Source organism: Bombyx mori, chromosome 17 (genome assembly GCF_030269925.1).
Source record: "Bombyx mori chromosome 17, ASM3026992v2".
NCBI classification, from domain to species: Eukaryota; Metazoa; Arthropoda; class Insecta; order Lepidoptera; family Bombycidae; genus Bombyx; species Bombyx mori.
In genome coordinates this window covers 5,051,466-5,068,845 of record NC_085123.1, presented here as the reverse complement: position 1 = coordinate 5,068,845, position 17,380 = coordinate 5,051,466, and the positions used below count along the sequence as shown (strand labels likewise).

At 37.7% G+C, this 17,380-nt stretch overlaps 3 protein-coding genes across 3 annotated transcripts; 2 read left to right on the top strand and 1 right to left on the bottom strand.

The window, feature by feature from the left end:
* The first annotated feature begins 68 nt into the window (after positions 1-68).
* On the top strand, positions 69-7,180 carry LOC101738689 (myrosinase 1). The gene is made up of 6 exons (XM_012690174.4): positions 69-803; positions 1,303-1,424; positions 1,847-2,517; positions 2,588-2,890; positions 4,514-4,752; positions 6,816-7,180. Exons 1-6 carry the CDS (start codon positions 778-780, stop codon positions 6,973-6,975), a joined length of 1,521 nt encoding a protein of 506 aa, XP_012545628.2. The 5' UTR covers positions 69-777; the 3' UTR covers positions 6,976-7,180.
* A 206-nt stretch (positions 7,181-7,386) lies between these two features.
* Positions 7,387-14,280, bottom strand: Srp68 (signal recognition particle 68 kDa protein-like; the record flags this gene model as incomplete). Its single annotated transcript, NM_001098307.1, is given in 6 exon segments — positions 7,387-8,477; positions 8,555-8,685; positions 9,898-10,086; positions 11,658-11,885; positions 13,124-13,245; positions 14,055-14,280. Coding segments are annotated over 6 exon segments (1,800 nt in total). The 3' UTR covers positions 7,387-7,447.
* A 1,389-nt stretch (positions 14,281-15,669) lies between these two features.
* On the top strand, positions 15,670-17,092 carry RpL29 (ribosomal protein L29; the record flags this gene model as incomplete). The annotated part of the gene is given in 3 exon segments (NM_001044053.1): positions 15,670-15,724; positions 15,881-15,945; positions 16,941-17,092. Coding segments are annotated over 3 exon segments (222 nt in total). The 3' UTR covers positions 17,061-17,092.
* Positions 17,093-17,380: the final 288 nt, after the last annotated feature.

Genomic DNA, 17,380 nt, shown 5'->3' with positions numbered 1-17,380 from the left:
GACTTTAATAACTTAAGAGTAATTCGAAGCAATAATTGAAGGTGTTTGTAACGAACTGGTTTAGATATCTTTATTATGACACGAACCAGAGATACCAGGTATAATAAATTATTGTATTAAATAATTTCTGGTTTCTGTTGATGACAATAAAATGAGTATGAAAAATGATATTACAAAAATGTTTAATGACATGAGTGAAGTAAAAAATATATCCATTGTTTTTTTGGGAGTGGATATAGTTTTATCTATTAAAAAATAACTGAAGATCTTCCGTATAGATCAGGGGTTCCCAAACCTCTTTTGTCTACTGCCCACTTTGAGAATAAATTATTTTTAATCGTACCCATTTTGTCATACCTAAAAACCACTATAGTGAGAGTTTAGTCGGTGTCTAATCCTCTTGGATGAATTTACAAATCGCCTCCCAAGCTTCTTCACAACGCTCCAATTTTTTTTCTGGGTCTTACCGCCCCCCTTTAGGCCTGCAGCGCCCACAAGGGGGCTTTATCGCCCACTTTGGGAAAGGCTGGTATAAATGTTAAGTCATGTGATTGAAGTGGTGTATTTTGTGATACATATCACCTATTTGTCGCATTAGTATATCAAAAATACAATCTGCTAACGCATTTATCTGAATTTATCTTGACGGTGTTAAGATATATATTCCACACGGATGGAAGCTGCTACACAATTTTATTATACAGCTAGTTGTGCCCAGTAGGTTAACGGTTGAATTGTTCTTCTAATAGTCTAATAATAATAATAATTTAATTTAATATGAAAGCTCTTGTGGTGTTTTTTTGGTGAGTATCTTATTATATTGGTGGTTTTTTTTTTATTATATTGACTGACTGATATAATTATTCATTCAAGTAATGTTCACAAAAACGCAACCGCCACTTGTACGTAGGTACGCTTCTAGTGATGTGCCTTTTTTATTGGCCTTATGGCAGTCGCATACGGCCCACTTGATGATGAGTGGCTACCGTCGCCCATGCAAGTCAGTAATGCTAGGGGCAGAGCCAAGCCGTTGCTTACCGTTAAGTACTCAAAAGTGCCTAACTTGTTACCGGCTGTAGGGGGACTTGAGACCGCACGGCTAATCACTAAGGTTCTGTCGATTTCTGTTCCGCATCCGTTAATTGTGGGAATCATTGCGTTAAAGGGCTAAATTCCGGCATCTTAATTTTAGGTAGGCTGATAGCTCGTCTGTTTATGTATTACAAAAATTATATAATACCTATACATCACACTAAATATAGCCAAATTGTAATATATTGAACTAAGTGTACTTTCTTTTAGTCTCAGTTTAGCAATGAGATACAGCACTTGCGTACCTAAGCAAAGGAGAACCTTTCCTGAAGACTTTATATTCGGCGTTTCAACAGCGTCTTATCAAATTGAAGGTGCCTGGAATTTAGACGGTAACTGCTTTCCACATTTTTTTATATCTAAAATTCTTGAGAGTTTCTTCGAAGCCCGCGAAGTCGCGTTCCAAGTGTAAAAAGAAGCAGTAATATGATGTACATTCGTAGCCAAATATAATTCGGTTTTATGTATGTAAATAATATATATTGTGACCGACACGGTGGTGCGGGAGTTAGCATCCCTAACTGTTGCGCCGAGTATCGTGGGTTTGATTCCCACATCGGGCAAACATTCGTGTCATGAACAGGTTTGTTTGCTCTTGGTCTGTGTGTTCATTATCAATAAAAGGTATTTATTTCAGCATATATAAGTATGTATCTCAGTTTCTGGTTGTCATAATACATGGAATCTAATTTGGGACCGATGACCGTGTGTGACATGTTCCCGGTTATTATTATTATTATTATTTAAACTACAGGAAAAGGAGAAAACATTTGGGATTATCTCACCCACAATCATGTTGAAGCAATAGCAGATCTTAGTAATGGTGATATTGCTGCCGACTCATACCATAATTATTTAAGAGACGTGGAAATGTTGAGAGAATTGGGCGTTAATGCTTATCGTTTCTCGTTATCATGGTCGAGGATACTCCCAACCGGCTTTGCCAACTATATCAATAAAGCGGCAATCGATTACTACAATAATTTGATAAATGAACTTCTCAAATATAACATTAAACCGGTGGTCACTTTGTATCATTGGGACTTACCACAGAAACTTCAAGAATTAGGAGGTTTCGGAAATCCATTGATCGCGGATTGGTTCGAAGATTATGCCCGCGTAGCCTTCCAATATTTCGGCGACAGAGTAAAATTTTGGATTACTATTAATGAGCCGAAAGAGATATGCCTGGACGGATATGGAAGTACGGCTAAAGCCCCTATGTTAAATGAATCAGGGATCGGAGAGTACATTTGCGCTAAGAATCTGATCATAGCACACGCCAAAGCCTATCATGCGTACAGTAATGACTTTAAAGCCACGCAGGGAGGAGTATGTGGCATAACGTTTAGTGTCAGTTCTGCTCAACCACTTACGAGCTCTGAAGAAGATGCAATTGCACTTGAAATACACAACCAGGGTGAAGTATGTAACTTTCTTAATCAAAGTTATTTTTGATTATTGATGGTTTTATCAAATTTTATGTTTATTTTAGTGGGCTATATATTCCGATCCGATTTATTCAAAGGAAGGTGGTTTTCCCAAGGAGTTTTCTGAACGAATTGCATTAAAAAGCTTGCAGCAAGGGTACCCTAGATCTCGATTACCTGCGTACACCGAAGAAGAAAAAGACTTTGTTCGCGGTACAAGCGATTTCTTTGGTGTGAATCATTACAGCGGCTCTCTCGTGTCTGCAGTTACTTCTAACAATTTTGTAGTCCCGTCATTCAATGATGATGTAGGTGTCAGTTATTATACGCCCGAGGAATGGCCTCGATCAGTGTCTAGTTGGCTTACGGTAAGTACTTACATATCTTAAAAATAATATTGGAACGAATGAATTTTGTTTTCTTTCTTTATTTTACTTTTCATACAAACTTTCAACCCCTAACTCACCAACTTGGTGTAAAATGTTGAAAAATTCCTATGTAGGTACTTAGTCTGGCCATAAATACTGTTATAATTAAAAATAAACAAAATATTACATTTGAGTTTGGAATCTGTCATTTTTATATGATTGCTCATTGAGTTTTCTCATTTTGGCGCCAATACTTTGTACAATATTTTGCGATATTAAAATGGAGTGGGATGATAAAGAGAACCGAATCGCTGTGAATGCATTACACAAAGTAGGTATGAAGCCAAATGCAATTTTTAAAACTCTCCATACGCTTGGTATTAGTAAAATGTTTGTGTACCGGGCTATTCATAGGTGCAATGAGACCTCCTCTGTTTGTGACAGAAAAAGATCTGGCCGTCCACGTAGTGTTCGTACGAAAAAGGTGGTCAAAGCAGTAAGGGAAAGAATTCGAAGAAATCCTGTCCGAAAGCAAAAGATTTTATCTCGGGAGATGAAGATAGCACCTAGAACCATGTCGCGTATTTTAAAAGATGACTTAGGACTTGCAGCCTATAAGAGACGTACTGGTTATTTCTTAACTGATAATTTAAAAGAGAATAGGGTGGTAAAATCGAAACAACTACTGAAGCGGTACGCAAAGGGAGGTCATAGAAAATTTTTGTTTACGGATGAGAAATTTTTTACAATTGAGCAACATTTTAACAAACAAAATGACCGTATTTATGCTCAAAGCTCTAAGGAAGCTTCCCAATTAGTCGACAGAGTGCAACGTGGGGACTATCCGACTTCAGTGATGGTTTGGTAGGGTATTAGCTATGAAGGAGTGACTGAGCCATACTTTTGTGAAAAAGGTATCAAAACATCGGCACAAGTGTATATATCAAGATACCATTCTTGAGAAGGTAGTGAAGCCCCTTAACAACACCATGTTCAATAATTAAGAATGGTCCTTCCAGCAAGACGGCGCCAGGTAATAAAGCTCGGTCTACGCAATCTTGGTTGGAAACGAACGTTTCGGACTTTATCAGAGCTGAAGTCCGGCCGTCGTCTAATTCCGATCTTAATCCGCTGGATTATGATTTATGGTCAGTTTTAGAGAGTACTTACGGCTTGCTCTAAACGCCATGATAATTTGGAGTCCCTAAAACAATCCGTACGATTGGCAGTGAAAATTTTTCCCATGGAAAGAGTGCGTGCTTCTATTGATAACTGGCCTCAACGTTTAAAGGACTGTATTGCAGCCAATGGAGACCACTTCGACATAGCTTTTTATACTTTAAATTGTTTTATATTTATGTATTAAACTAACACACTAAAAGTAATAAATGTTATTTGCAATAGAATTTTTTTAATTTTTAATTGTAACAGTATTTATGGCCAGACTAAGTACCTAGATACCTACATTGATATCTAACAGGAGTAGATGTTAGAATGTTTGTGCTTCTTTCTTTCGGAATGGCTTGACCTTGGGAGTAAAATTTGGAATATACCCATAGAGTAAAATATACCTACATAAAGAACGGTTACAATAAAAATGTCAATTATATATAATATTTTCAGCAAATGCCGAATAGCTTGAATATAACTCTTACGCGTTTGAGGGACAGATATGACAATCCTGAAATTTATATTACTGAGAACGGATGGTCGACGTATCAAGGACTAAATGACGACACTAGAGTCAATTATATGAGAGCCGCTTGGGAGAGTGCGTTGGATGCGCTTGATGCCGGAATTAATTTGAAGGGGTACATGGCCTGGAGCCTAATGGACAATTTTGAATGGAGGGAAGGATATAGGTACGAAAAATGTGCAAACCGTGACAATAATATAATATACAGTCTATATGCCTTATATTAAACATATGTCGACAAAAAAAACCTTTTTGGTGATAATTATAAACTGTCCAATTAAACCCTGGACATCAGTATTTTTTAATTATCAAAACTAGAAATATAGCGTTACCTTTCTTCCACTGATATTCAAGACGTCTAGTACAAATCGGATCTTTTTATTTTATTGTTTAGATGGGTAGACGAGCTCACGGCTCACCTGATTTTAAGTGGTTACCGGAGCTCATAGACATCTACAACGTAAATGCGCCACCCACCTTGAAATATAAGTTCTAAGGTCTCAGTATCGTTACAACCAGCCTTCCAACCGAAACGCATTACTGCTTCACGACAGAAACAGGCAGGGTGGTGGTACCTACCCGTGCGGACTCCCAAGAGGTCCTACCACCAGTGATTACGCAAATTATAATTTTTGCGGGTTTGATTTTTATTACACGATGTTATTCCTTCACCGTGGAAGTCAATCGTGAACATTTGTTAAGTACGCATTTCATTAGAAAAATTGGTACCCGCCAGCGGGATTCGAATACCGTTGCATCGCTAGATACGAATGCACCGGACGTCTTATCCTTTAGGCTACGACGTATTCTATCTTGAAAGATATTCTACAAAAATGGCAATTAACGCTAACAAGTATGCAGTAGCACACACTTTTAAGTTAAATTAATTTGTCCTATTAAGATGTTAAATTTTGATACATTCAACACCTGTTACTTATTTTAAATTAGCGCTTAATTGTTTTATTATTATTAAAATCTGTGGAATATCTGTATGCTATTTAAGGGCTTCGTCAAACAGAACGCGTACTTAGCGCTGCGTTTTAACGTCGCGCTCTTTTCATGTCACACAAATTGACTAGATGAGCCCAACGCTCTTTGACGCAACGTAACACCAAATCATAGTGCCTTTCGATAGCAGTGTGAAAATTTGAAAGTATTAAAGCCGACTCCACATTCGCGGCGCGAATGTCCGCGAAGGGCGCGAACCGCGAGTGTGGATGGTTTCGCGACTTCGCGGTCGCGCTTCGCGGTGTTCCCCGTCCGGTGGCGGTTTTCTGGCCCGCGACAAAGGGCCTGCGAAGTGCGAACGCGAAGGCATCCACACTCGGGTATGTTCGCAGTTGTGTGCGAGACGCAGTGACAAGCGGACGTCATGAGTATCGAATGGAGTAACGATCGGCAACTGACGTTCCTTGAATGTTATCATGCTGAGCCCGTGCTTTGGCAAGCTCAACATGGAGATCATAAAAACAAAAATAAAGTACATGATGCATGGCTGAGAATTAGTGTAATTATGGAAATTCCTGTGCCATATTTAAAGAAGAAAAAGGATTCCTTAATGTCTAGCTAAAGAACGTATAGAAAAAAAGTTAAGGATTGTTATGATGGATTTGTGTCATCCACCACCTTTTTCTCCTCCATTTATTTTTTATTTGTTTTTTTGATTTTTTAACGTATAATTGTAACACGCTAAGGCGCACAATGTCAGAGCAGCAGCAACTTCAACGTCCATTTCAGTCAAATGCGCGAACGTATATGCGAAAGGTTGCGTGTGTAGAGGGCTGTTTTTCACGTCGTGTTCATGCGCGAATCGCGGCCGTGATTCGCGGGTGAATGTAGAGCCCGTATAAGATGTCGAGTGATTCAGATGTAGCATTGTATAAACATGGGTATTTCCTAACTAATTTTATCAATTTTTCGGGCATTATCCAGTATTTTAATACACATTCACTCGGACGCTAAAATAAAATTTGTAAAAAATTACAACGCCTGACGTCAAAGCGTCCTAACGCCGCGACAGAGCGCTGTGTACTTATAGCGCTGGGGTTCTGTTTGACGGTACGTTACCATAGTAGTACAACACATCTCGGCGTCATAGCGCGCCGTCAGCGCTAATTACGCGTTCTGTATGACGAAGCCTTAAATGTGCTAAAATATAATACGTTTTTCTGTACAAATCGTTTCGGTAGTTTCAACATCGGTTATTAATATGTACAATGAATGTTTCAGTGAAAGGTTCGGTTTGTATGAAGTGGATTTCGAAGATCCGGCCCGCACTCGTACTCCAAGAAAATCCGCTTTTGTCTACAAACAACTGATTAGTACAAGAGAAGTTGATCACGACTATGATCCTGACTATCAGTCTATTATGACCATCAACGACTCGTGAAATCAAAATTTAATTTGTAATTATTTGTTTAATACGTACGGTCTAAAATAAAAATTAAAAAAACTAACAAAATACGCTTTTATAGAAATTCCAACTAAAAAATAGAGAATAAATTATAATAAATTTGAATTAAAAATAGTGTAAGAAAAAAAAAAATAGTTGGATTTTCTACAAAAGCGTATTTTGTTAGTTTTTTAAAACTACATATTATTTATTTTTCATTTTTTAAGTTGAATTTCAATTTTTTTAATTTTGCTTTAAATATTGTATTGTCATCGGTCCTTAATAAGTATACCAAATTTCGAGTTAATCCGACGTTTTGAAGGGGGTCAAAATCATGTTCAAAGATTCCGTTACAAACACATATTACGTCTGAAGCTAATAAAAGCGTATTAAAAATAAAAACAAATATTAATATTGGATTCCATTTATATTGAAGTAGATATGAAAATGTACATAATCTATTGAATCTCTATTTATCGCTTTTTCCCCAACCCAAAAATCCTTTAACGAGTCCAGTGAGTCCTGCACCTTGCTTCTTGCCATCTGTAGCGCCCGTTTTATCGTCCAAATTCGGGAACTCAACGAAATTGCAGGCCAAATCAAAGAACAGTGGCTTACAAGGAATCGCTTCCATTGGGGGAGGCATTCTATAAATGTTCGGGTTCTTCGTAAGCACCTGGGAATCTTCTCTGTAATCGTCCAAGCGCTCCACCAGAGGCTTCTTGTCTTTGTAAGATTTGCCGCTCGAAGCGTATTTACTCTCTTCGTCTTCTTCATCATCCTCGAGCACAGAATCAGCGTGGACTTCGAATTTGCAGCTTTCTATGTCCTTCTTCAAGACTTGCAACTTGTCCTTTAGTTGTTGATTGTCCAGTTTACTTTTGAGCGATTCAACGGTATACGTGTTGCATCTTTCGAGCATCGCTAAAGCCTCCCTGAAGCGTCTCAGTCCGGTGAGCACTTGAGCGATGTAATAGCAACGGAACGCGCGATACGCCTTCATTTGCGTATCGATTTCCTTTTGATAAACTGCGTCGTTCTCAAAGCCCGGCAACTGTTGCAGTTCATTGTAATTCTGCAGAATGATCTCGTAGAGCCTGGTCAAGTCTTGAGGCCGGACTTTCTTTCCGTCGATCTGTATGTTGTTCTTGCGCGCTTCTTCAGCTTGTTCGACGAGCAAATTGTTTCGCTCGATAGTGCGTACAAGTCGCACGTACATCAAATACGAGAGCAGGTAGCCGACGCTGGAGGCTTGGATCTCGGGTGCGGATTTCAGTTTCGGATCGGTTTTTATCTCGTCCTTGATTGCGGAAATTGCATCCTTGCAGTCCATCAGGATGTTCTCGAGAATGTCGATCTTGGCTTGAGCCGTCTCCGCCTTGGACACGGATTTGTCCAGATCCTGTAGAGCAATAAGGAAAAGTCGAACCTTTTCCGGTTTGACAGTGACGCGACGGCCCCGCCACTCCACTTCGTGCATAATGCCAGAACGCGACTCTCTACAACAACAAAAAAAAGTTGAATATTAGTTTCACTATATCGAAGTCTTTATGAACGCGTAAGAAAATCTACTAACTTAGCCTGTGCCATCAGCGCATCGAGGTTGTGCATGAGTCCTTGACCGCGCATGGCCATAAGGTCTCCGGCGGCGGACTCGTCACCGATGTTGTAAGCACAATAACGAAGACTCGGCTTCAGCTCCTCTAGCTAAAACAAAACATTAAAGTCTAATATGGTGGGTGGCGCATTTACTTTGTAGGTCTATGGTCTATGGGCTCCAGTAACCACTTAATAGCAGGTAGGCTGTAAGCTCGTCCACCCATCTAAGCAATAAAAAAAAACTATATATTTTTTTCTTATCGATCTACAATACGTTCGCATATTATCTGATTTAGTGCGGAGATGCAAACTTTTTTATTGCCACAACGTCACTGTTTACCTCGTTAGAACTGCATTCAAAACTTGTTCGAAGAATGTGCTAGAAAAAGATACAAGGAAATTCGTTTCTGATTTTGAGGAGGCTTTGTAGTGAATTACTCTCCAAGGTGGTTCCTGAACACTAATAAAATGCCCGTCAAATTAGATTTGAAAAAATTTCTGAGAGGCATAAAAACTACTGAATGGATTTACTTATTCAGCACAATAATAATTATAGTTTTAAAGACAATTTTTAACATTTGATTTTTATTGCTTAGATAAGTGGACGAGTTCACAGCCCACCTGGTGTTAAGTGGTTACTGAAGCCCATATACATCTATAACGTAAATGCCGCCACCCACCTTGAGATATAAGTTCTAAGGTCTCAGTATCGTTACAACGGCTGCTCCACCCTTCAAACCGAAACGCAATACTGCTTCACGGCAGAAATAGACAGGGTGGTGGTACCTACCTGCGCGGACTCACAAGAGGTCCGACCACCAGTAATAACTGTAACTCAACGTTATATATTTGTTTTATCAGGAGACAATTTTTCCGAGCTCTGTGCGACTAGTCCCCCAACTAAAAGTTACTCAGCGAGCTATGCTTGGTTTGTCATTGCGAGACCGAATACGCAAAGAGGTCATTCGGGCAAAAACCAAAGTGATCGATATAGCTCGCAGGGTTAGTAAGCTGAAGTGGCAGTGGGCTGGTCACATATGTCGCAGAACCGATAACCGTTGGGGTAGACGTGTTCTGGAGTGGAGACCGCGAACCGGCAAACGTATTGTAGGACGCCCTCCTGCTAGATGGAGCGACGACCTGCGCAAGGCAGCTGGCAGTAACTGGATGCGTAGAAGATCGGGTTCAGTGGCGAGCTTTGGGGGAGGCCTATGTCCAGCAGTGGACTGCCGCAGGCTGATGATGATGATGATGATGATGAATTTCTCCGAGAAATCTATAAGGCTACATTCAAAACATATTTGTTTAGTTAATAAATACCTTCTGATCGTAAACAATCCGTTCGTCCGCCGGCAAGGCTGTACAGAGTTGTTCGAGTACGATCCTGGCCCGTTGCAATGAGTCCGCTGCCTCGCGCCATTGTTGCAACTCCAGCAGCAACACGCCCCGCAGCCAAGAAGCGTACGCGCCCGCCTCTAGCACCGTACGCGCTTCGCACCTGCCGCTTTCCTGTTTTTTAGTATTATTAGATTATTAGTATCCGTCATATGTAAATTAACAATATATATATCGACGCTTGAAAGGCAAACATGACTAAGCGACAATGCGTGAACTTTACAGTAGACTAATTTAAAGTTGAAATACCTACCTGAAAAAAATTCTATTTTAACGAATGTAGCTGTAGGGAAGCTGAAATTATTATAATAGAACTTGAAATATATTTTTTTTGCGCATCGAATACGGTTATTGCCTATCTTTTATGTACAAAGCAGTTATTGTCGCTTAGTCGCGTTTGCCTTTCAAGGGTCGATATATAAAAATGAATTGCTGTTCGTTAGTCTCGTTAAAACTCGAGAACGGCGGAAGGGATTTGGATAATTTTGGTCTTGAATTATTTGTGGAAGTCCAGAGAAGGTTTAAAAGGTAGATAAAGATGAAAATGCTCGGAATTAAATAAAAATAACAATTTTGTTTTCCCTTTGATGTGTCTCCTGTCGAACGGATTCCTTTTGTTTGTTTTAAGTTTATTTTATACAAAAGTTTAGGTCTTTTATTTATCGACCTAGTACCTCACTACAAAGTCTGCCGGGTCAGCTAGTTAACAATATAAAGTTCTTTGACACATTGCCTGCCATAGATAATACACATAGTTATAGATAAGCAACTCAAGCACTCAACAAAGATGTTTACGGGCGTCAGCCACTAGATGGCATCGCTTCGATTAGTTTCTCATTGTTCCTGTAGATGGCAGTAACATATTACCTATCCTATATTTTATTATTAATGAAGGATTTTGTAAATTTTCAGAAACCATAAATTGATAAAATTTAGTCAATTTGTCTATAACACTTAGAGACTTCTATAATATGATGTATGTTTTTTATTTCCTGTGTTTAGTTACACAAAAATAAAATGCCTTAACTTTAACCACATATAAGTTTAGGGGCATCCGCTACAAGATGTCGCTAGTTTCCATACAAAAAAAATAAATTGTTTTATAGTATCACAGTTTCAGGGCCCTGATGTAGGTCACCGGTGCCCTACGTGGCGTATTATTTATTTATTTACTTTATTTATGGTTAGCATAGAAGTAGAAACTCAATAATAATTTTCATATGTGCTTGAACTAAGTGATAAAACTGGTATCTCAAGCAGAATTGCTCCTCGTGCAAAAGAATACAACAGCTTTACTTCAGATACACAAAAATACAAAATTACAAGATAAAAATTAAATTGAAGTAATTACATATATTGATTTCTGTTAATAAGCTCCTGAATTGGCAAACTTTGCCTTCTTTTGTTTGTTAACGTATGTTTTAGTCTTTTAGGTGTCTTAGAAATAGATTATTTCTCAGTATCATCTGATTCGTCTTCCCCAGAGTCTACCAGATATTCCCGCGTCTTAGTAAGAAGATCTAAGAGGGAAATTGACATAATCACTTCAGTGCGCCACGTGAGCATCGGTGACCTACATAGGAGTCAACATGTTAAAGTTAAATTTTGCCAACGTTTTAGGCACATCGCTTTAGCTTGAATAGTTTATATGTCAAGATTTTAATTTGTAGCTTGTTATTATTTACCTCACAAAGCTGCAAAAGCATCTGCCCATGTGCACATGCTTTCTTCAGTCGAGACACAAGATGAAACTTTTTTCTCGGTTCAGTGTTAGCTTCCTGACGCAGTTGCATGGCATGAGCCCATGCCCTCTCGGCTTGCAGCAGCGGTATGTACAGCAATCTATTCTCGGCATTGTTGGCCGTAAGGTGGGTAGTTGTGACATCACGACGACGGTAATGGCGTCTGTCTCCCTGCATTCAAATTTTTGAAGTGAAACTTCTTTAGAATCGTTGATTTCAAACTCGATGAAACGAAAAAATAAGTCCATAGAAACACAAACACATAAATGTATAGGATTCAGCCGGCGAGTTCTCAGTGTAGCGTTTTTTTAATACAGTTTTAATACTAACGTTTTTTTTTTCTAATGAAAAGGTTGACAAAGCATCAAATAACTAGTAACATTTATTTCCAAACTGTAAGTATGCCAGAGTTGTCTTCAATAATTCATAACCGTTTGCACGAAAATCTAGAAATTATTGCTATTATGTTAACATGCCCATAGTATTAGATAATTTGCATTGTTATTTTCACATTGTTATACAATATTCGATCAATCAACAATTGGAATCGAGCTGTTTAATTTTTTTTTTGCTGCTGAGGTGGGTGGAAAATCTGATGGCCCACTTGGTTTTTTTTTTTTTTTTTTTTTTTATCTCTAATCATCTAAGCAATAAAAAAAAAAAAAACTTGGTGTTAAGTGATTATCAGAGCCCATAGACATCAAGAAACTTAATGCCGCCACCCACCTTGAGACTTGAATTCTGTTTCAGTTTTCAATACAATGACTGTCCGCCCCTTCAAATAGAAACCATCAGTAATTATGCAAGTTATTATTTTTGGGTGTTTGATTTTCACTACCCCGATATTCTTTCACTACGAAAGACATTTATGAATCCCGCGGGCGGGTACAAATTTTTTTAATGAATTACGTACTTAAGAAATGTTCACGATTGATTTCCACAGTGAAGGAAAAACATAATGTAATAAAAATCAAACCCGCAAAATTATAATTTGTGTAATTACCTTTTGTGTGTCCACACGGGTAGATACCACCACCCCGCTTATATCTGCCGTGAAGCAGTAATGCGTTTCGGTTTGAAGTATGGGGCAGCCGTTGTAACTATACTGAGACCTTAGGACTCATATCTCAAGGTGGTGGCGGCATTTACGTTGTAGATGTCTATGGGCTCCAGTAACCACTTAACACCAGGTGGGCTGTGAGCTCGTCCAGTCATCCACGCAATAAAAAAAAAACATGTTTTAGCTACATATTTTATTAGAAAAAAAAAAAAAAGAAAATTCAAAAAACCCGAGATAGATCTGATATTCGAGCACCAGCACCAGCACATTGCTCAATATAAATGTAATGGGCACCACCACAAAAATTTCAAAACTTTTACATAATAGTCTATTTACACTTATTTTTTACCTGTGGTATTTTGAGTACTTTTCGCAGTCTTCTTATGCGGCGCGAACAATAGCCACGATATCTCTGATAATCAGCATGTCGGAGACCATGCTGCTGCTGACTGTCTCTTGTTATCCGAAATACTGATTAAGAGTCAAGTAAATTTTTGTACTTATGTTATAACTTTTCATTTTATAGCAAAACAAAATGAAGTAAACAAGTGACAGTTTGATTATAATAAAAGATTTTAAAAAAATACCTTGGACCAAATGCAAGAGCAGGCATTTTATAGCAAATAATGTTTAATATTATCTGATAATGAGGTTTTTAATGATATCCATTTAATATTACTTATTAAACTTTTACCACATGAAAACTTTTAAAGCCATTAAAACCTTGCACACAATATGCTGTCAATTTATGAAACACTTTTAAGGCCCTCTGTGACATATCCCTACAGTTGTTTAAAATATTTGTTTAAGTTAAAGCTCATTAAACCTCAGCTCCAATTTTTTAGAAACTGTTACTGAGTGATGGCCTACAGAGAGTATACGATTTTCACTGAAGGCTCCAAGCTGTACTCAAATGCTAATGTAGGAACTGGTTTTATAAGCAACTGTTCAACTTTAAGCTACCTAATGAGACAAAGTGCTCTTGGTGGAGAGAGAGCACATAGTTATACTAAGCTGTCTTACTTATATTTTGGAAAAACCACTAAACCCAATTCGATCAAAACGAACGTAGTAAGCACATCAATATTACGGTTGATCTACTTATATACAATATGGTTCTAATTGTGGAGCAAGGGTTGTGAGACTTTTAGTTAAAATGTTTTTGTAATAAAGCTCAAGTCAAACTTTACTTTATTTTGTATTTGCTTGGTTGCACTTAATTAATTGCGATTATAGATACATAAATTCTGCGAGTATAAGTTATTATTGATAAAGGATACTTTCTAAGTTGAGGAGGATGGGTGCCTTCTCATTTTTCTTATCAGAATTTTCTACCGCTGTCACCTTTCCATTTTCAATTTCACTCTCTTGACCTACCATATTAATATGAACAACCAGTGTTTAAGTTATGTACTTAAAACAATTTTTTTTATCATTGATTAGGTTGAACACACGACACGACTTATTTTTCTAAAATTTGACGTGATTGACATGAATGACGTGACTACTGTTGGTGAGTAGTGATGTGTATTTCGATTACCGATCTATCGGGTTTAAAAATATAGATAATTTTGTTAACCATTGCTGGCTTATTTTGGTGTGCTGAGAAGCTGCCTTCTACATAAACACAAAATCATAATGCTTTCAAATTTGAATTTTAAATCCTTTAAATCAATTTTGTTCATTGCTGCAAGTTACTACTTTATTTTTCCTGAAATATAGGCGTGACTTTACGTTTTTAGATTTTGATGGATTTAAATTTCTAGACGATTTTGATTGATTTTTCTTGTCTACCTACTGTTTGTAAGCTCAAGGGGTTATACTAGCTTCACCGAACGTAGAGGTAAGCTCACGGCACTCACCCCGGGACACTGTTAACATCTGCCTTACCAAGAGCAGTGCTTCGATTCTAGCACCGGGTCGAAATCGCAACCCACTGAGAATATTCGGCAAGACACTCAGTGGGCAGTTGCACGGTGAAGCTTTCGTCGCATTAAACGGGCTCGACGAGAAGGGTGACCTTCCAATTTCTAAAAGTACCTAGCGTAGATCGAGTTGTGACCATTTACATTATTAAGCTTAACATTGAAAAATTAGCAATTGCCATTCGCTGCGTGGCGCTGGCGTTTCATCGCAACCAAATAATCATAATAGTGACTGGCTTTTGTGTGAGCCGGAGTTCGGAAGTAGGCAGCCTTAACGATTTCCATAACGCATCGGTTGATTGAGGATATGCCGAAAAATAATTATGGAAGCTTAACAGTCATTTAAAAAACACTGGTATCAGTAAATGAATATTGCTTAATGATAATCTAAAGTTATGACGTATATTGTTTTGTACATTGGCTTCGATTACATTATAATAATAATATGGCTTGAGCTGCACATTACCTGAAGTGGGAGGTCCCTTAAATGAGTGCAGTAGAATGGCCTCGAGCAGGGAGAGATGGTGGGACATCGTGAGCCGCATGAAGTCTGCCCCTTCCAACACTACATGAACTACACTACAGTCAGAAAATTTGCTAACACTAGCTAAATTGAGAGATGGTGCGACATCGTGAGACGCATCAAGTCTGCCCCTTCTAACACTACATGACGATCACGACCACTCTGTCAAGAGTGACACGACTGAGAAGAAGAAGAAGGTTATATGCTACGACACTTTTGCCTTTTCAGTTTGAAAAATAAAACTACTAAAATAATAATTGACATCTGAAATCTGTCACTGTCAGGTCTTCTGTTCTATCCTCTGATTCAAAGTGGTTCGTGTTTTTCTAAGCATGTTAAAAATTCGTTAAATATCAATAAAATCATTTAGCAAAATAAATATTTTAAAATAGAGTGAGCTATACGTTGTGTAGGTATTTACAGTAACGACTTTATTTTCCTTTACAGGATTGAAAACTCATCAAAATGGCAAAGTCAAAGAATCATACAAATCATAACCAAAGTAAGTAAACAAAACTGAAAAACCATCCGAGTCTTGACACTCGCGAGAGTATGAACTTGATTGATAATTCGTAACTTATTTTCTTAAATGGAAATGTTTGTTTCATACAAATGTACTACATCTATAAACTGCTAAAACAAACTTATTTTTCAACAGACCGCAAAGCTCACAGAAATGGTATCAAAAAGCCAAGGAAGACCAGGCACGAATCCACCCTTGGCGTAAGTGGTATTATAAACTAAAACCTAATATTTTAGATAATTAATTTAACACACTTAGAAATTAGCTTAGAAATTTGATCTTTATAAATAAGCGCCTTACTTTTGTAATCTTGTGTGCAGAAATGAAATAATTTGAATACTTCATAATAGCATTAACATTAGCGGTAACTAGTAGCTAAAAAGTAAATAACTTTGCGCTTAACATGGTGTACCTTATTTATCTAGTATCGGTATATATTTCCAAATACTTTAATATGTTATACAGACACAAACAAAACTATCATGTCCTTAAAAATGTTTGAGGAAGTGGAAAGGTGGATGAAGGAAATAAGGATACAAATGTTTTGAAAATCAAAATTTTGTTTGCATGTAGAAGAAATGAAGATGAATACACTTATAAATTAATAATTATATAAGCTCTGATTGTCAGTGACCAATATTTGTAGTGTTGATTTGTAAGTTCATAGCCCACCTGCTTCTCTGTGCTTCTAAGTATCAGAATGTGAATGTTGTATTATGGAACTGAGACTCCCTGTAACTATACTTGTCGAACTCATTGAAGAGTTTGATGTGTAACCTAACCTAAACATCAGCCCATTGAGGTTCTCACTGGATCTTCTCAGTAGATCGCGATTGCAACCTGATTGTAGATTCATTAGCGAACCAGCTACTCTTGAGTTGTTAGGTTTCCATTGGAGGCGTTAGGTAGCAAATCCCACTCCTCTTGGCTGAGCCCTTGCACGCCCACCTGTCCTTGTGAAGGATTGGAAAGGCCTTTGGGCCAACAGGAATCCCACAATCATGAAAAAAAAAAAGACTGAGGCTAACACTCTCATGTCTCAAGATGGATGGAGGAGTTGTTGATGTTTCTGCTAACCACATAACTCCAGATAAGCCATGAGTTTATTCACCGATTGAGGAAATAAATAAAATTAAAAAACCTATCCATCATAATATTATTTTAAAAAAAAACAATTTTTTTTTTGTAATTTCAGATGGATCCAAAATTTTTAAGGAATCAAAGGTTTTGCAAGAAGGGTAACCTGAAGCCAGCCAAGCAACTCGCGAGGGCGGCTGAGAGAAAAGCTACCCGAGAAGCAAAGGCCAAGAAATGAACATTAGTTGTAAGCAAATAAACGCATAAAAACTATTGATTTTTTTTACTTTGCCTAAATTGTTGTCACTGAAACGATACTGCTGGCTCTTGGATTCTACTTCCTATTAAAGTAATCCTATATATGGTTCTGCACTAAGCTTGCCAGAAAGGCAACTAAGTCATTATTTCTGTAGTCTTTTAAGTTTGTTTAAAAAGAAAGGAATATGTACATTACAAAATTTTTTTATTTTTATTCTTGTTCCATCAGTTTATACATATTATATTCCTAAGAATGCACAAATATGTCTCTAAAATGTGTCCTGTCTTAAACCACCTCCT